This window comes from Numenius arquata, chromosome 1 (assembly GCF_964106895.1).
Source record: "Numenius arquata chromosome 1, bNumArq3.hap1.1, whole genome shotgun sequence".
Taxonomy (NCBI): domain Eukaryota; kingdom Metazoa; phylum Chordata; class Aves; order Charadriiformes; family Scolopacidae; genus Numenius; species Numenius arquata.
The window spans coordinates 125,424,608-125,445,562 of record NC_133576.1 but is presented as its reverse complement, the minus strand read 5'-3'; the positions used below and the strand labels follow the sequence as shown (position 1 = coordinate 125,445,562).

General features: G+C 41.9%; 1 protein-coding gene across 3 annotated transcripts in view; it reads right to left on the bottom strand.

The window, feature by feature from the left end:
- Nucleotides 1-20,955, bottom strand: part of PDGFD (platelet derived growth factor D) — a 144,150-nt gene that overhangs the window by 58,221 nt on the left and 64,974 nt on the right. For 2 of the 3 annotated variants that reach the window (XM_074148407.1, XM_074148397.1), the window contains exon 2: nt 2,590-2,794. In XM_074148407.1, the coding sequence (XP_074004508.1) occupies nt 2,590-2,794 (205 nt within the window). The remainder of the gene's footprint in view (nt 1-2,589; nt 2,795-20,955) is intronic. The other variant, XM_074148416.1, reaches the window with a different exon arrangement.

The window sequence follows — 20,955 nt, the reverse complement described above, 5'->3', positions numbered from 1 at the left end:
TTTTTTCATAACACTGCAAAGTTTAGCTCCAGACAGAGGTAACCTTGTCTCAGGCTCTCTCCGCTGTCTTCTGCTCCCACTCCCTCATGGTGATGGATGTGGTACCCAGGCAGAGCTCAGCGCCATCGCAGGAGCATCCCCCTAGGACCCCCAGGCATCACGACAGCCAGTGAATGCTTAGTGTAACACAAGGGGTTGCAGAGTTTCCAGCATAAGGTAACCTTGCAGGCTTTGGTGAAAATTGTCCTGACTGGCCTCTGCACTTTCTGAGGCCAGGAGCCAGACTAACTGCTAGCCAAAATGGGGCAAATCCATGGTCTTTCAGGGATTGTTTCTGCTTTCAACAGCAGCTTTGCTGCAGTGGTCATGGAAGTAGGTGCAATCTCGGTTGTTTGTGTGCGTCCAAGGAGCCTCAGAGGCTGGGTAATTTAATTGCTTTTCAGAACCATCTCTTATCAAGTGCCTGTGGAAATGCTAAAAGCACTTCTAGAAAATTCTGTAAAACCTTGAATATTTCCCCTCCTTCTGAAACAGCTCTGCTAAAGTAAACCTTTTCATTCCTCAGCCTGACTGAATTTCAATCAGTTCAGTCTTAATAATATGCAAATTACAATAATTAGCATTAATGAAAAATTGAAAGAAAACACTAGGAAGTTTCTGGGGAAAAAAAAGCATAAGGTCAAAAGCAAGTACAAAAGGAAGGTAAGGTGCAGAGGTCCTGAATTGGTTGTCCAATACGCATGGCATTCAAGCACATGCTCAGCTCTCCGCATTCATTTCAATTAAAACACGCCTGGCTGTCTCTCTAAGGCAGCACTGCAGGGATTGTCAGGGACTGAAGTTGCGGAAAGGACCTAGTTTTGAAAAACATATTGAGCATTAGCAAAAAATCTAACTACGCACACGTACTTAACAGGCTTAAAGCCATCACGAGCTGTCTGCCCGAGAAACTCCTCGCTCTGGAAGTAATACTACGCAAATAAAGGTCTTCCAGGAATGCCAGAGAAAGCTTTATTGCAGAAAAGAATGTGATATTTCTCCAGCTTCTATAGACACTACGGATGATGGAAGGTCTTTGCTTCGCTCTGCAGCCCAAATTAGCTGCTCTGGAAAAAGCAGGAGGACTGTCTTCCAAGACAGTCCCCAAACCCATAAAGCCGGCAACAGCTCGACTTCCTCTCACCGTGCCACCACCTTTAATGGCTCCTGACAGAGAATACTTCATCTTTTTTTCCACAGTAAATTAGCCCTCCGTTTCAAAGTTGCAATGCTTTAAGGTCAGCCACAGTTTATCCACTATATAAATACTAACAGGCCGCTTCTGTATGCATTAGGCTCTCAGCCTGGGAAGGAGTTTGCGGTGCTGGGAGGTAACTGCTGTTACTGACTCTGCTGCTGATTTTGGACCAACAGCACCAGAGCAGTGCAAGCAGCTGCCAAGACCATCAAGGCACAGGGAAGGAGAGCTGGTTTCAGGCTGCATTCTTTTATTACTAAAGGGAAAGCAAACCTGCAGAAATGGTTCTCTCTATTGGTAACGTAAAAAATTAACAAAGCAAAACAAGAAAAAAAAAAAAATCCACCCCGTAAAACCCCGCAGAGCTGCCAAACCCTATAAATGCAAATTAATTGACAGAGAAGATAAGATAAGCAGAGGCTGGCTGCGCAGAAATCCTAACGACCCAGTTCTCTGCAATAGATAAGGCGTAAGTAACAACATGATCAGGCAGAGAGCTGAAGCTGAGACTTGAGCGTTTTATGTAAGTAGCATCACAGCAATCTGGCCCTTCGGAGCGCATAGGAATCCTGAGCCTGCTCTCTCCCACAGAAGAGAGAGCTGAATAAAAGAAGTATAAACAAAAAAAACTACGTGGATTTATACTGTTTTAGTGACTGTTGGCAAGATTCCCCTCTGTGCTCTGCTAATGCAAAGCAGTTTATCCACCTGGGTTAATCAGCCAGATCAACTGAGCTTATGGTCACTTTTACTTAAAAGGGGAAACCAAAGCAACTGGAATATAGTAGAGTATACTTTATTAGATATATCAGTATGCAGAGTCTGTGGACATATATTTAAAGGTTATAAAAGAAACTGTACCAGTGAAGAGTAGCAATAAAGACATAATTTGAAGACCATAGTTATATTTTTTCAATGCATTTCTATCTGTCTCTCACATCCCAATATAAACACATACCTACTCGCTCACACCTCCTAGAGCCTTCCACCTACTGAAAAAGATGGTTTTTGTCTGGCTGAAACATGACAGAGGTGATAGAGGACAAAATCCTATTAAAGTAGTACCTGAGCTGTTAGACAGCTGGATTTGAACAAGTGCCTTGTTCCTGAAATATTATAGAAGGACTAAAACCTGCCAAAACTGCTTCAAGTCCAGAACAGCTCAGTTTATAAATAAACTCAAGACCAATTTGGGTTGGAAGGGACCCATCGAGGTTTGTCCTCCAAGCAGGGCCATCACAGACCCAGCCAGAGACACCCAGGTTTTGGTTTGCAGTCTGATGCCAGTGGCCACATCCTTAAGCTCGAAGATGGTATTAAGGACCCCTTGCAAACTTCCATTCACCACTCACCTGCAGATATCATTTTCAGGCTCCTCCAGTCCAAACTGATTATCAAAAGCCAGTTGGATCCTGGTGCTCTCTGGGGAGTGGAGCCGCCACGTCAGCAGGAGGTTCCTGGGGTAACTGCTGGGGAAGCGAGGACTGTGGATGCAGCCGTTCCCTGCCACGCTGATGGTCTCTTCTTTTCGGTACAAGTCTGTGAGGTGATTGCTCTCTGTTAGTAGTCACAACTTGTAGAAATTAGTATGTTGTTCCAGTTACAGGAAGGCAAAAAACACAACAGTTTATAACACAGCACAAATTATTTGCATTTAAAGTCTATAAAAAGTTGGGTCTAGGAGCAGTTATTATTAAATAGGAAGTACAGTGCACTTTCTCTTAATTCAACCCCCTATAAACAGTAAGAATAACAGTACTCAACTACGTAGACTTTATTTTATGATAAATATATCATTACTTTTACATTGATATCAATTATATAATTTCCTTCTCACCATTTTGGTTTTAAAACAGAATTTAAACTTTAATAAAAGCTGCAAGCTTGAGAACAATGACGTGACACAGAGTGAAGTAGAAAGGGAAATGTCCCTGATTCCCAAATTTGGTGCTCTGGGGAGAGTTGCCCTCTAAACAAAAGCAGCAATAAAAGGCTGCAGGAAAGTGCGTGCGAGTGAGTCTAAGTTTGTTTATTGTGCTTAAGTATTTCCTCCCAGAAGCATGTGTTAGGTCACATTTTGATTTTATTTATATGGTGTGAATCATTTGCTGTCAATGGATCATTAACACAAATAGCTACTCCACGCTTACACCGATGTCACTGAAATCAGAAACTGCCCCACCAACTGTCTTACTGAGTAACTTCAAGACAAATAGCCAAGTCTTTACTTAATTCAAATTCCACAGCTTCTGCCTGTGCAAATACTCACTTGTTCCTAAAGTTTACTTATACTGAGGTAAAGCTTCAGCTGCTATAAATCCCTGGCTTCAAGAATAACAGGAACTGTGGCAAGACCCAGCGCTCTAAAAGGCAAAATGTCTTCTCAGTTGCACCATGCCCTTGCATTGCCCAGCTGTTACTGATACTGGAATTTGGCTCCCAGCATTAAATAACTGCAAACAACTATTTTTGTTGTGCATTGACAACTTTAGTGTGGTGAAATTTTGAGGATCAGAAGGCTCCAAGGCAACACGCAGACCACAGCAGGGTTCAGTTCCCAGTTAAGACACTCAAATCTGAGCCTCCACCCATGAGACAGCTATCTGTGCTCCCCATGTGGTGTGTGGGGATCTAGGGCTCAGTTCAGTTACTCACAGAGAGATTTCTAACACCATTTAAGACATAGTATGGTTTCCTGCCTGGCCTCCATGAGGACAGAGAGGTCCAGCATCACATCCAACAGCCCCAAGCACAAGTCCCATGGAAGCTGTGCTGTCTCACGGAACTACCTGCACATGGGCAAGCTGAGGCTCTTCCCAACGTGGCTGGTGGGAGCTATACCTGGACAGGTCTTGACTCAGCCACTCAACTGCATTGACCAAACCTCTCCTTACTAATGGGAACTCAGACACTAGCTTTTATGTAAATGCCTAGACCCCACTGTCTAAAGACAAATATATTTGTTTCATAACAAATATATTTGTTTCATAAATGCTGATGGGAAACAGGAACCCAGAGAAAAAGGCACAAACTTAATGGCAAGTACATTTATTTTTCAGGTTGCTTTTCACTAGTTCCTGGCTATAAATACCTCCCTGTACATAGCTGTAAGCAAAGCGTGGTTGTGTGTCAACACTTCATTGTACCCTTCTGACAGGGTAATAATTCTAGTTTCCCAACAACCTGAAACTTAGAAGTTAAAAGTCTGGGTTTCCTGTAAAATCTACCTCCAAAGATCTATTTGTGACATATTTTTAAGATGCTTTCATTTAAGATGAAATATTCTCACACCTTGAGCCACCCTTTCTAGGCAAATACAGCCCTGACACCATAGCTCACTAACTGCAGAACTAGCCAGTTTTGCTTTGTTTTGTTTTGTTCTGTTTTGACCAAACAATTTGCATTGGAAAAATGAAAATTCAGTGAAAACAAAGATCACCCACCCATCAGTTTTGTTGCAATTTTCATCAGGAACATCTACAGTCAAGTCTGTTTTCTATTTATTTTTTTTTTCTGAAAAAAAATAAAAATTTTTTTACACCTCTGTTCAGCCTAATCTGGAATGAAACAAAATGTCCAGCCAACACTACTGAGTTCCTACTGAAATGCTGAGTACTTTTGGATCTGAAAACACCCAATACACCCAAGAGAACAAGAGTATTTCACAGGACTATGTCCACAATGTCCAGGAAAAGGGATAAAAATAAAACAGTTGTGACAAAAACAAATTCTGCACTTTTGAATGAAACAACCATTCCCTAAGTCAGAACAAAAGTTACTGCAGTGAAACATGGCAGAACTCATCCTATACCTGAGAGTACTTTGCTCTTTTTTCTTGGACAGCAAAGTCCTGCCATTTTCCCACCATCAGCACACATTTCACTGTGTGGTGCAATGTGGTTCACGCTTCTGAGAGAAAGGTTCCCTTTTCCCAAACAGTCCTAATACAGGCTTTACTCTGGAGTTGTCAGGTGCTGAGATTAGAGTGCTAGGGACAGCATCTTTTAAATGTGCTCATACGTATACACACCCCCCAAAAAAAATCTGTGTACTTTACTCAGCACACCAGCTGAGAAAGTATGTTGTCAGTGTTCTTGTACCCCAAGAAGATAGGTTCTGTCATGGCTTTTTATTTAACTTAAACTCTGAATCCCATAGCCTGGGGTACTCTGCCAGCAAGTCAGCAACAGCTGACCAAGATCGGTGTTGAAATGTAATGGCTGGCACAGCTCTGCAGTATCCAAGTTGGACAGGTAAATGGAGAAATAAAGCTGCACATGTTAAAAAACTTAGAAATCAAAGCACAGAGACTTGTGATTTCTATCATGGTAAAAGCAGTAATTACAAAGGCATTATAGAGGAAAGGCTGGAGAGAAGCACGGGGAGACAATGCTCAGTATAGTAAATTAGGGGATATAAAAATATTACAGTATGAAGTTATGCCTTTTCCACAAAGAAAGTATGTTTGAAAAGAATGGCTGTAAATACTTTCCCTGTAACTCACATGGGATGAAATGCAAAGCCACTCAGAGCCTTCACCTGACACTGAAACAGACTCTTAGGGAGCTCTGAAACAGCTTGATTCCCTCTTACCTCTCCCTCCACCCACTAATTTACAGCCTGAAGTGGTGTAGCCAGGACTGGTACCAAATGCACTAGAGTTTTCCAAGGGGATTTTCAGTGGGATTTTGCTGAGTTAACTGGTTTAGTTAGATGCAGGAACACTGTCAACCCAAACGCGGTCTCTGGAGGTTGGCCCCTCATGAATCATCAAGCATTTGGGAAATGGCTTGAGGACATGTTGAGCAACTCCTGTACTTGTAGCAACCAAGATGTGTAACTAAAATGACAAGACCTTTACAACAAGCACTGTCCTCATCAGATACACTGGAGGAACTCGTGGAACCCAGACACTGGCCATGGGGAAAGTCAGGAAACACTTGAGGAAAGATAAAGGCAAAGGAAAAGGCAGTGCCTCTTTCAAGGCACTGAACTATCCCTTGTTGCAATGCAATACAATGCAGCATTATACAGTGTCCCAAATGTCAAATACTAACCGTATTCCATAATGCTTTATGGGAGTAAATAAAAGACGACAGTGGGTAATACACTGCCTGTCACATTTACTAAAAAGCATATAAAATCACTTCACAATGAATAAAAGTAGGTGTTAAGTCATAAGGCAAAAAGGCCATTTTGGCAATTCACAGAAGGAGGATATTCTAGATGGCAGGAGCTACAAGACATCCTTGCACTGGGGGAGGGAAACTGTCTCATAAGGAAGATGAGTGGGAAGGAAGCTGGAAGGCATCCCTCTCAGTGAGGCAATTCCCTGCAGAGAGTCTGAACTGACTGGGAAACAGCTTGCTCTATATTTTATTTATCTGAACTAATCTCTCTTTTCTTCTCTTCTTAATTCTTTCCCAACCACTAATTTTAAACATAACGGTATACATGATAGTCCAGCTGTCCAGGTCAGAGGAACTCCCATTAAAGCGCTCAAAGCAGCTGCACTTTCAGCAGGGCTTGCCTGCCTTCCCTGGCATGGAGGGAAGCTGGGTGTCAAACTGGGAACTGCAAAGTTTAGCTCAATATTCAGAAAATTTGCTTGCCTCAAGACTTTCCCCACTGTGGGTGCCCAGCACATCCAATGTTTCTCCTTCCCAGTCAGGGCATGTTCTCCTAATGCCATGCTGCATAAGCAGCAAGATTCAGAAACAAATTTCATCCTCTCTGGAGGCCTGCATTTTCTTGAAAGCTTTAGCAATGTACAGACACATTCTTGTTAAAGCTATTCCCAGTCATGACATACCTACTACAGAAAGAATCTTGCTTTTATTATCATCATTCAACAGACAAGGAATTCTTTCACTAAAATAAAAAAAAAAGGTGCAACTACTGCTTGGTAATAGCTAATCTGACATCTGTTCTTTGATATCCATTGAGCAAGGAGAGTCAGTTAAGTGTCAATTCCTTCAGAAAGAAGAAGAATCCAGAGAACAACCTCGTCTGGACCTAACCAATAAAATGGAATATTTAGTTTCACTTTTCCAAGATTTCTGGAATTTTAGGCTCACTTCCTAAGGTGTTGTCCTGTCTATATGTTTGCTTCTGTCTTTCTTCCCCTTGTAGAAGTGCTTGACCAACCACAACAACTTTGACACAGTGGTAGAGGCTGAAAAGATACCATATTCTGACATGTTTTATGACAAGAAATATACCGTCTTAAATCCCATGGAGCGTAATCTGATGAGCTCATCCTCTGCTACAGCTGAGGAGACAGTTGCTGGAAACCATGTGAAGTTCATTTTACCACTCGTGAAACTATTTGTTATTTCAGGAAAGGACCTTGGGAGTTTGCACATGGGAGTTTTCCAGATATAACCCTCCTCCCCCATGGCTGTTCTCTTTGAAACAAATACAGCGGTCAATGGTTTGCCACCAGTTTTTAAACAAATGAGATAACCTTCGGGGAGAATAATAGCTCTTCAGTTCCTTCAGTTGAAAATTAGCCTGATCTAAATAGCTGAATCCACAGAGTGAGAAGTAAAAGAACAGTAAAACATTTTTGAATTCAGGCCACAAATCAGTTCATCTCGGGGACAGGCATGCCAAGCAGGCTATATTTATGGCAGCCTGTTCAGATATTCATTGGCTTTTTTTTTTATTCCTCCACCCTCCTGCAATAAGGAGAAACTTTATTTGTTATCCAAAAGGTTCTGTGTAAATCAGAGGAAAAGATGACAGAGTTCATGGTCAAAATACTGTATTCCATAGCTGGTCACAGCTTGTTGGGAAGATATAAAACTGTAAGGTCACTTCTCTTGTTAAAATGATTTTTTTAAAGTGAACATAAACAATAAAATTAATCCTAGTTGGTGAACACATCACATTTCTCTAATGAAGAAGATAATACTACATGGTAGTATCTGTCTCAGACATCTCTGTCACAGAAGCCTAACACAACGAAGTTAGCTCTGCTCCAACCGCGATTCACCAGCAGTTCTCCAAGAAGGCAGACCAAGAGTTTGGGATCCCAAAGGGTTGGGATCACCAGTAATGAAACAGGAATAGCACAACCCTGTCCAAGCTAAAAACTGTAAGTTGTCTCTTATGGAGGGACTAAGCTAAAAAAACAGTCATTCTGGCATAAGGGTGCATATGTAAGAGTATATTGGGCCAGTGGATTCAGTCCAAAGCATTACTTCAGGTTGCTTCCAGTGTTATACAACTTCCATAGTCCCGTTTATTTCAAGGATACTACACAATAACTTACAGCTTAACGTCATACTTAAGGAGCTTGCTGGATCAAGACCTAAATAAGACAGCAGCATTTTAACACCACCCTATTTGTTACTTGTCACCCAGCAACCAAGCAATTAAGAAGTGGACCCAAACCCCACTGGAGTAGACGAAAGACTCTCAGTTTGGTTGGCTTCACACTGAACTTCAAAGAAGCAACTCCAGGTACCTGCTCCTTCTCTTATCAACAGGCCCTTTCTTTTTATCGGGAGCATGAAAGATACTCCAGGCATCATCAGAGTTCAAATCCAAAGCAAGACCCATACTGTCACTGAGGCAGTATCAAAAGATGCTGTGTGCACATTCAGCCAAATTCAAGCCTCACGTGCACTCACTCAGCTCCCTCTGAATCCCTGAGCCGTGTGGAGATCTTTGCCAGAACAATATGCTTTATATCTATGTAGGATATATCAAAGCAATAAAAAATTGAGCTGTAATTGAAAGAAGCAAAATTAGCCAGTGCAGAATACCAGTACAGAAGGTATCAGAGAATAAAAAAAATAACTGTTATCTAAAATTCATTTCAGAGCCATCATCCATTTTATAACAGAATGGGTAGCGGTCTCTGCCTGTGCTTCTGTGCAGAGCAACCCCACGAGTCTTGGCATTACACAGTCAATCTATGGTTGAATAGAACCTCTGCAAAGACCACTCACGAGACTATTAAGTGAGAAATTGATAAAGAACTCCAGGCATGTAATTCATAGAGACAGCTTCTCGCTATAATAAGCATTATTTTATTTGCATTCAGTAATATTATTTGTGCTGTGGAATGGGTCACCATTATAACTGCATTTTGAATGCAGTACTAAAGATACAGTCCTAAAACGAAGAACAGGCGGACTGCATTTTGGTGGGATGAAGGCTGTGACTCTCCTTTGTCCCCTTTGGTGGGATGCCTTGCTCAGACTTCCACAGATGAATACTGAGAAAACAATTCCTTACTTATTTTTATGGGGATATCAAACGCTGTGATGTTTGGTTTTTTGCAATGACTTGTATTACTTGCCTTTATTTGACTTCTTGATAGAGGTTTTGTTTTACACGAAAGATCTTGCTGAATGTCTTATATTATAGCAAAAGTGTCAACAGAAAAGTAACATATGGTAGGCCAACATATAAAACACTTTGTTAAATGCTAGTTCTTTCATGGGTGGTAGTGTTGCAATGTATCTCTCTGTTGGATTCTTAAACCAACAGCAAAATGAACCTATCTTTCTCTTGGGATTCCATAATTAAGTATGAAAAAAGAAAATGTATATACCAAGAATGCATAGCTCTAGTGATGTGGAGCAAGACTAATGTAAATAACCTCATGATGATGAGAATAAAAATACATAAAACCTTGAGAAAACGTGAGAAAGAATGAAGTGGGAAATGGCTCTCCTGGTGCTACGAGGAGCTTAAGGGAAACCTGATAGCTGAAGCAGAAGTTTGCAGTAAGCGTCAACACCACCATGAGAAGGCTGGAACACAACAAACTTCTGTAGTGCCTGGGACAAGACGATGCCAATTATAGACACAATTGCTATTATGCATGAAGATCAACACCTGACTTTGGCTCACAGTGTTTTGCAAAGAACTAGAGCATTGTGACTTTAGGCACTCCAAAATTTCCTGTTTAGGCTGTGGCTTCAAGTAAGAAGACCTTCCTTCAAGTCTTCCAGGTGCAATGAAAATATACTCCTTTTTCCTTTTCCCTTCATTATTCTTCAAATTTTTATGACCAAGCAAGGACTATTTGCTTTGGAAATCTGGCATGGCTCAAGTCTTAAAAGAGAATTTGTTTTAAGATATTGTTTTAGAAGCTGTTTCAGTCAAGCACTCCTAAGACTCTGCAAGATGTGGAATTTCCTTAAAGACAGACAAATGTTGATAAAAGGAAAGAGAAAATCCTGTCAAAGGGGGAAAGGCTTCTCATGTTAAACATATTGTAGCAGATAGAGAAGGAATTACTGAGTGGAAGGTCGTACGTTAGAACATCAGGTAGTAAAAGAAGAAACTGTTTCAAAAGACAAATCAAGGAAATTTTCTCTTGTAACGGGAGTTTCCTTACGCTCTATGTCACTACTGAAGATCCAAAACCTCTGGAAGGGAGTGCAAGGTCGCTTCTTATAATGGAAAGTCTGGCAATAGTATTCTAGCTGACACTGTTTCCTTGGCCTGAGTTTGCCATGGGCATGCTTTTAGTCTCTTAGGGCCTGTCTATCAACTGATTGCACAAAGATAAAAGCTTGTGGGGTTATTTCAGTCCCTCAAGGCAGGTGTCTCAATAGACCCAAGTACCTGAAAGTTAGTGAGATATTTAAAAAAAAAAAAAAACACAAGCAGATCTCACTGTATTAAAATATGATTGCCTGTAGTCCGTTCCTTTTTCTGTAGTAGTCTAGCAGCTAAATTTCTTGCAAGGAAATAGAAGCCTGTGTTGTGATCCTTTTATTTCCTTGAGAGAATTCAGGCCACCTCTGCCTCCTTCCAAGGGAAGAATGGGTTCTGGGTGCTGCTTCAAAGATGGGTTGTCCATTTTCCAAGAAACAGTTAAGAGGTAAAACGCAGAAGCAGCTCTTGGAGCAGGGACCAGAACCCAAGACTTAGCCATAAAGTAAAGATCCAGCAGCTTTTCTACTTTCTGGCTCCAAGATGTGCTGTCCTGGGTCTCTGACAGTTTAGACCAGAGCACACCACAGCTCCTTTTTTGTCCCCATGCCTGAGTTTTCTTCTCATAGGAACCACAACACCAGGGCAGAGAAGGCAGTAGACATTGAGGTCTTTTCCCAGAATTGAGGCAGAACACAAGCGGGGTCACAGGGACGGCGTTCCATCATTCAGATAAAACCCCTGTGTTGAGAAACAACATTTCCCCAGTCTGGAAAGCAATTTAAGGCGTACATACTGCAAGTACTGAGTACTTTTAAGTGCAGAGGATCTTTCCTGTAAGTGCTTAGGACTTTCTCTGGAGGTTTGGCATCAGAACACTGCAGAGCTGTCATGTGGATAGATACTGCAATTTAACAAAGTTTCCAGGCACATTCATAAAATTCTTGGCTGTGGCCTTCTTTTATTGTTATGATCTTGCACCAAAGGATCATCTAGAGATTTCCTTAGTTCTGCAACAAAGAACGAACTTGCCAATGGGCAACTACATGTGGTGAAAGAGCAGGAGAGCTCATTCACTGCCAGTATGGGCAGATGCTACCCTATACAGGACCAGTGGCTGGGAAGATGATGTTGGTGCACATCAGCACAGCCCACAAGCTCAGGTGCTGCTATGCCACATGCAGCAAAAGTCTGTCACACCAGCACAGCCACATCCTGATCACTGTAAGCTGAAACCAAAATTGGAAATGGAGTTGACTCCAAAGGCTTGATTTACACATTCCAGCTTCCCAAGTCCTTTCTGGAAAAACAGCTGTTCGGCTGGTTACTATGAGGAAGTGATTGGAAACACTCCTTCTAGGCTAGTGGGGGTGTTTAACAAAAAAATAAGAGCCTAAGAAGTGGTGGAGGAAGTCACCGTTCAGGCTCAACTCATGCTTCTGCCCCATGCAGTCCCTGCTGCAGCCATCCCACCTGCGCTCAGCCCCGCTCGGTGGTACGGGGCTTCGTGTGTGTAACACTGGCTGGCGAGGGTAAGCATGGCAAGTAATGACAATCACGTCATTTTTATTTTCAACTGTGGATCCAGATTTCTAGTCCAAAGCCCTTAGAAAACCAGGTCTTGTTCTTTACCCAGAAGCTCCTAAAATAGGATGGGAAAACTACAAATAATAACAGTAATTAAAACATTAAGTAGGTTACTTCCTCTTTTCCCACGAAATTAGTTTGTAACAAAAGATGTGCATAGAGGTTTTCTTCCCAAGAGAAAGGTTTTCTGTCCATTTCATCCATTAAATAAATTTCATCTTACACAATTTCAGCTGAAAAACATGTGATCAGAGCAGAACTGGGACCTTCTGCTGCAGACCTTCTCAAACCTTTCATAATACATTTCCCTGCTCTTAAACTTAAGTTAGAGCCACAACAGATAGTGCATGAGCAGATGAAAACACATTGAAACCTGTTTGAAGGAAACGATATTCAGGACTCTGCTAAGACTCCATGGGGAATAGACATTATGCTTCTTTATGTTCTGAACAGGGCTGAGTATACTGCTGGCAAATCAAGAAGTAATTAAATAATCCTTCACTTTCATGGGCCTTCGATGAACTCTCACTTTTAAATGGAAAACTGGAGTCCCCTGTGTAATCACACTGGAGGTAAAGTCAAACTTGAAAGTTGTCCTTTGACCGTAGATTCAGTGAAACATTTGCAAGAAGAAGAATTGAGTAGTTACAGTGATAAATTCAGCCTACTTCAGCTCCAGATCTCGCCAGCAGGAAGATGAAGCAGCACATTTCACTCCTCCAGTTTTCAGAAGACATGTGAGATGACATGTTAACCAGCAGACACCACCAGCAGCCCCTCACCTTAAAGCTTCCAGAGAAGCATGGTGAACCAACCAAACTCAGTTTGCCCCCACCTTCCTGAAAGCCTAATGCTGTGGAGAAACGCCTGTAGATGCCAGGGCAGAGGATTTAAGGGAGAAAGCTCAGGTTGTGCCTTACTCCTCTTGATGTAGAAGCAGAGAACCACACAAGGGTGGTATGCATGTGGCTCGACACCAGGTGAGACTTTGATGCGTGGCTCAGGCATGACTGGAGTAGGTCCCCGGGGATCCTGCAGGACCCAGCACGTGGAGACCAATGCCAGGCCACCAAGGCTTGCAGCCTGCAGCCAGCCCTATGGTGAGAAGGTCCACCCTCCATCTGTGTTAGGTGGCGAAGTCAAAGGCGACTATTTCACTGCTGTCTCTCCCCCACTCTGTGCTGGTATTGTTACACATCTAGATGAATGTCACGCATTGAGGTCCCGTCCACTAGAAAGGCACAGCTGTGTGTTGAGTATTTAACACAGCTCCGAGCAGCTGTTTGGCTGGAGAGGAGCCCGATAAGAGGCTTATGTGACTGAGATAAAAAGGGTGAGAAAGTCCAATAAACACAGTACTCTCACATCATTTCATTTTGTGAACACCCTGTATTGGAGCTATTGAATGGAGACAGGGACATACTGCACCATTTCCTAGGAAAACTTTTTTCCACACTAATGCTTGAAAAGCAGAAGGCTGCCTTGACACTCTTTGGACTACCTGAGCAAGTGATTTTTATTCCAGTTAGCTTTGCATATCTTCATGGCATCTAGCATTATAGTCCAGTAAGACAAAAAATCTAGCATGAGTCCATCTCTGTTCATAACAAGAACAGAATATATGATGCCAAGTTTTTTTTATTAGCTTCAGCAACCTTGAGCCGGATACGACCAAATATGGCCCCAAGAAAAGAAAAATAATTTCACCATAGTCCTGCCTAAATTTCCACTTTGGTCAATTTCCAGAAAAAGAAAAAAAGAGGAATAATAAATGTTCCTTTATTGCATTTAAAGCTCAGAAAATAACAGTTACAAACCACTTCACTCTTGCCAGGTTGAACCCTTGCCCAAAGGAGGAAAAATGTTAAAGTTTATGTGTTTGACAGACGAAAAGCAAAAAAATTCAGCTTGGCAGAACAGATACGAAAACAGGATTTATGACAAGTTTGGTGTAAGGAAAAATTGATTTTTCTGGTTTCTATTTGTTGGAAAGAATTCCAGAGGCCTTTTTTTTTTGTTGTTTGCACTTCCAACCTGCTTCAGTCATTCTCGCGGAGTTTATCTCAGTCTTTTCCATGGAAACCATGGAAGAACAGTCCACCAAAGGATAAAATTTTAAACCTTTCCTGATTCATACAGCAGACACTCAAGAGTACTCAATAAGATGGAATGGCAACAACCATTTTTGGGTTCCCTAAGGTGAAATGTTCTGGGCTTTTTTATAGCTTAGACTGTAATTAAGAAAATACCACAACTATAACCTTGAATACCTTCTAGTATAAACTATAGTTAAATAACTGACATCTTTGGTAAATAACATAAGTAGTTTTATTTACACAGCTCTGCACTACTGTCCTATCAGTTGCTGGTCTCTGTATTGATTAACTTGATTTAAAGTGGTTGCTGGGCTTTGGTTTTTTTTTGCATTCTGAGGGTGCTCCTCATCTCTCAACAGCTCCACCTTTCTCAAACCTTCACTTTTGATTTGTTACTAAAACAAACTTCCTACATCCTAAACCTCATGAGCTGTTACGAACACTGATTCCCTCCATGCTCAGACATTTCTCCTCTCTGCTCGCAGCTGAAGCTGGGCAGCTGCAGGGACCAGTGAGATGCTGGATTTGGTTACAGACATCAGCTCAGGGAAGCTGCAGGAGCACTGGGGCAATTGCACAGAGACTTTTCACCCCACCTCCTTCCCACTCATCAGATTTGCCAACCCTTTCAGTGCTCAAGGCGTGGGGCAGCGTTTTGGAGCTGTCACCCTTGCTGTGCTCCCTGAGAGCATCACGGGCTACAGACGTGATGGAACGTGCTATGGCATGGGCTGCCCACACCCACACTCCCTCTCTGAGTTACAGGTCCCTACGTACTTTTCAAATCCACACTGACATGAGCAAACACTACCAACATTTGTGCAGCAAATATTTGGCAAAGAGAAGGTGATCCTCTCTCCCTCCCTCCCTGGCCGGGTGCAGCAGGGTCAGTGCTGGCACGCACTGGCAGAAGGCAGTGTGGTGTTCCCAAAAAGCAACAGCAAAACACAAAATCCCAGCAGACCCACAGGTCAGAGCCTGCCGAGGGTTTGTCTTGATACACAGCTGCAAGGTAAAGGCCGCGAGTCTTCCTGATTCATTCACTTTAATTAAGGGACTGGTAATCCCCCACCTGCCAATTCAAATCTACCCATATACACATTTACTTGGTTATTTCATACATAAAGCTTTAAATAAAATGCCTTTCTCTTTTGTTCCTACTCTTTAATGGATGCAGAGAACCATTCTGTCAAGAAAGAAACAAATGTTCCACTAAACCCATCTCAATGGACAATTTGTTTCTTCAATACAGCATTTAAGTAATAAAGAAAGAATAAACATAAAATTCTCCTAAGAAATAAAATGAAAACACCCTTAAAATACACTTGTCTGAGGCATATTAGGATGCTAATAAACTCAGATCAGACATTTACAGATGAAGTTTGCTCGCCAAATCCATTTTCATAAAGCAGTAAAAAATGTGGAAGAGGATCATTTGCTTGTGTAAATCAGCAGCATCCTCACAGTGATCACAGCTATTTAGACCAGTGGAGGATCTGACCAGAGCAGCAGATGAAAGGGGGAAGAGAAAACAGTAAGAGCAGGATGGTGAATCTGTGAAAGAGGAGGAACAGCAAATGCCCTGCACAGTGATACACTGAACTCATGAGAAATTGAACTATATCAGCTCATAGCGGTATCAGAGAAAATTCAACATCTGCTTCTCTGACCTAGTAATTACAGTTGAAGAAGTATGGATGTTTTTCATTCACAGGTTGAACTGGGGAGGGGAAGATCCAAATTTGTATCAGCATGGGATGATTTATTTGATCCAAAGCAAAACAGTTTATTTTCAGGTCACTTAATCCTGAAAAAGTATTTCTAAACAAAAATTAAGAGATAATATAATGATTTTATTTTTTTTTTGTCATTTCTGAATTATCTTCTGGACATGAAAATAATGACTGAATTCAGCCACATTCCTGAATTCCATTCACTACTTTTCACATTTTTAGTGGGGTTATAATCTCAAAAAGAAAAAAACAATAAAAGGGTCCGTAAGGTACCCTTGAAAGTCTCACCCACCTGCACTGGGGACTCTGGTATGACTCAAAGAGAACATAAGCTCATCAACCGGTGTGCAAATCAGAATGGCTCAGTTGACTAAAATGGAGCTGGTCTGACTTATGGTCCTGGAGCTGCGACTGATCAGCGAGCACACGGTGAAGCCAGCTGCTCTTTAGCTGGCACGAGCAAGACCTCTGAGCTCCCTGCCATTACCGGAGAGCAAAGGAAAGCTCTCAGCCCTTTACCACAATGCAGTGATCAATGCCTTCACCCAGGCAATGCAATTCCTGGTATGTTTTTTCTTTTCCTGGTCACACCTTTTGAACAAAATTTCCACTACTGCACACAGAGCTAGAAGACAGATGCTCAAGTAAGAGTTTCTCATTAAGATGCACAGTTTACCACTTATAAAATTGCTAGGATGCTATACCATTTGTGAGTTTTTTAAGACTAACATAATCCCTTGAACATTATGTTACTGACATAAACACATAGATAGTTTCAGACCTTTAATTCAAAATTCACCTAAAAACTTGTCAGTAGCAGATTCCTGGGCATGGTATTTGACTTTTTTTCCTACCCTCCCCTCCTCTCCCTTGAGTCATCTGAAATATTTCCATATGGCCAAAAAAAGACTGCTTTTAAGAAGCTAGTCCTGAAAGAAATGCCAACTAATGATTAAAAGTCTATGAATCAATTAGATATGTGCTGAGTTCTTCACATTCTCCAAATACAGGTTGCTGTTTATGTCAAGATGCAGAATTATCAGTCTTTGTGTACTATAACAATTAGTCAAGAAATCCAAGGGCAGAAGGAGTCAGGTCAAAAAAAAAAAAGACTTTGGATGAGCTGGTTCCAAATAAAGCACACTGGCAACAGCACTTTGTTAAAGGGAATATTAAAGGACAAAAAGTCAAGCCAACTGCATGCTTGGAACAAGATAAACAATGAAAAGATGGATGAAAAGCTCAACATGAGCCGGCAGTGTGCACTGACAGCCCAGAAAGCCAACCACATCCTGGGCTGCATCAAGAGAAGTGTGGCCAGCAGGTCGCGGGAGGTGATTCTACCCCTCTACTCTGCGCTCGTGAGACCCCACCTGGAATACTGTGTCCAGCTCTGGAGTCCTCAACACAGGAAGGACATGGACCTGTTGGAACGGGTCCAGCGGAGGGCCACAAAGATGATCAGAGGGATGGAGCACCTCTCCTATGAAGACAGGCTGAGAGAGCTGGGGTTGTTCAGCCTGGAGAAGAGAAGGCTCCGGGGAGACCTCATAGCAGCCTTCCAATATCTGAAGGGAGCCTACAGGAGAGCCGGAGAGGGACTCTTTGTCAGGAGATGTAGTGACAGGACAAGGGGTAATGGTTTCAAATTGGAAGAGGGGAGATTTAGATTAGATATTAGGAGGAAATTCTTTACTGTGAGGGCGGTGAAGCACTGGAACAGGTTGCCCAGGGAAGCTGTGGATCCAGCAGACTAAGACCAAGGCTCTGTTATGGCAGGTGTTGACAAATATAATGGGAAACAGATTGTAGTCATAGGAAGCTACATGTTGAATAGGTTTTATGAAAGGAATCTAAATTATCAGGATTCAGACAAAAATTCAGAGGGATTGGACAACGGATCACTTTATCAGGAAAATCAATACATTTGTCTTTATTCGTATTCTTTGTACCCCAAATTGTAGCTAGATCCAAAAATACCACTTGAGTATTGTATTTGTACATTTGTTCTGGCAGAATTGTACTTCTGAACTCCACCAGAGCACTTCACCAAACTTCCGCCTCTCTTCTCAGGTGCCAGGGAGACCGCACCGTCTGCAGGGCTTTGCCCTCCACGTTCTGCCACAGCCCACATCCATGAGGTACCAAACACAGACTGACTGGGCACAAATTGCTCCTGATCCTGTGTTTGCAAGAGTTAATAGGTATTTTCTGGCAGATTACAACAGCTCTTCATTAGGCATGCCATGGAGCACTGCATACTGTGATAGAAGTCAAAATGTTGATAGTTTTAATTTCTGTGCATGCAGAATTATATATTCACAGCCATTTTTTGAGAATCTGTATACACAGCTAAGACATTTCTGCATGCATGCCTCTGGGGATTTTTTTTTGCCTAAATGAGTACATCTATGATTAAATTATAGTAGTTTTCTACATAGTTTTCTTAATGGTTAGACTGATTGACAGAAGAATATGTTTTACTCCCATTACTTGAAAAAGCTCTCACTGAAAGTAAATAATGATTAAAGAAACCATAAACACTGCTTCATTCAGAATTAAAGCTACTTCAGCTACTTCTTTCGTAGAAACTACAGAAAGAAGCGAGGCAGACAGGGTTCTGTTATTGCACAGAATCTGCTCACGGCACAAGTATTTTTTAAGTGTCTTCCTATTTTTGAAGGAAGTAATACAATTATCAGAATAGGCTTGGATCTCAAAATGTTTTATTATCCCCCTCACTGCCATTGCCAGCATGAATAAAAGAAACCAAGCAGACAGAAACTGAGAAAACTCAAACCACAATCAAGTTGCAATTAGTTATTATGAAAGGCTCCCTTGTTATAATACCCTTTATTCTAGATCCTGCTTGTCATTAAAAAGGGAATTGATTATTACAGAAGACACCCAGGGGCTTAAGCACACTCTGAACAAAAATTAGAAATCTGGAGAGAAAAGTCCCCAATTTTCTTGCCAAGCAGAACTAGGGGAGGATGGTATGTGTGGATGTCCCTGTAGCCTCTGTCTTAGGACATGTCCTTATTCTCCTTGAAACTTCTTTTAGTTTCATCAGTACCAGCATTGGGCTCCAATTTTTTATTCATGCTGGATTTTATTTCTGTGCTGCTTTTCTCCCCATGCCTTTTTCATGGTTGGGAAAGATGTAAACTTTATAAACAGATGGGATTTTGCTACACTGGTTAACGCGTTGATCAATCACATCATCTGCTGTGTGAGCCATCCTTCCCTTTCCCTCCCCTCCTTACACAAACACACAAAGAGAATCACCAGACTGTTTGTATATCATTGGTCATGATGATAGGCAACACATTTCTCAATTTGCTCTCCCTTTTGAACACATAAAGGTCTACACAAGGTTTTTGCACCTAACTTCGCAGGGGTTTTGCACTTAACCGCAGATCCACAATGCTCAGAAAAAACTCTGGTGCCGGTTTCTGTTGCGCAGTGTAAGACCTAGTAAGCACCCACATACGTGCCCACAGCTTCTTGGAAGTCTTCCTCCGGGGTTGGCAAAGGAGCATACCATAATCGCCTGGGGACACCTTCAGTGATGAGATGTCTCTTTATATCATGGCTGTTGCTCTTAAAATGTATGATGGCAGGGACTTGTAGTCCTCAGGATTCGAGGCGTTTCCCGAGCCAGGCACCATATGGCTACGCAAAACCCTTCTGCACAAGCTGCCGTGGTAAGAAGCAGGATAGGAAAAGACGTGAAGAAGGAGCAGGAAAAAAGGATCGCTGCAACAATGATACATGATAGAAGAATATATAAAAAGTAACAGTGGTCGCACTGTCATTACTGATTACATGACTAGTGTTTGCCAGTAGGAAAACGCTCCGTGGTCTGAGGGTAGAAAAGAAAGTTTGCAAGAAAGGCTAATTTTTTTAAATTAGCCTAGCTGAATTGACCTAAAAATCAAAACGCCTTTGGGCACCAAGTATTTTCATCGGTCCGCTTTTCTTCGTGGCTGAGTCCTGTTGGTGAGGTTTAGAACTAGCGGATTTTTTGAGGCCTCACTCCTTCTTATGAGGGACTCAGGAGTGCGGGAAGGGTAGATGAAACACACTCTCCAGACAGCTGGGACCAGAATTGGTCTCCTGGAAGTGAGAACACCTGGAGGAAAATGGCGGAGAAAGGCCAAAAGACTCCTGACTTAAACAACAGGCTTCCTTCCTGCATGCAAATGAGACATCAGCGCTAGACCCCATTTTTGAAGGAAATCCATAAATAGAATCATACCTACTTTATTCCGAGCACTTTTTCACAGTAATTAACACTCACAGATTGCAAAGCTCTTCTAGCAGCTGTGATGCTGCTGTTCTGTAAAGATGCTTACGAAAGACATGATACTGCTCCCTGCCTTAAAAGCTGCTGTCTAATAAAAGCAGACATCCATTCCAAATTGCATTCAGAGCACATGGAGGAGCAAAATCAATGTTTGGCCAAACAGATCAAAGAAAACAACTCCTTGGCAAAGTAACTGTGTTTTTCGGACTCCTATGTGTCCAGTTCAAATGCTACTGAAGTCAGTGCAAAAACTCCCTTGGGGGTTTGACAGAATCAAAAAACAATGCCAAAAAATATAATCAAATACAAAACCAAAACCTTGATAGTGAAGCACATTTAAAATGCAAGCAATACACACCTCATCTCCTCTGGAGCCAGTGTTTTAGTGTGAGAATCAGGCAAAGGTGCACAAGGTCCCTTCAGCTAGCGTATGTATTAGCAAGAGAATTTCACCAACCGTCAAGATTTGAACTGAAATATCACTTCTGTTTAATGTTGTCTGCAAGTGCTGTAGCATCTAATATTTAAACATCAAAGGAGCTGAACATATCCCAGCAAAACTATTAATCTTTAAAGGCAGAAGGAAGCTAGTAT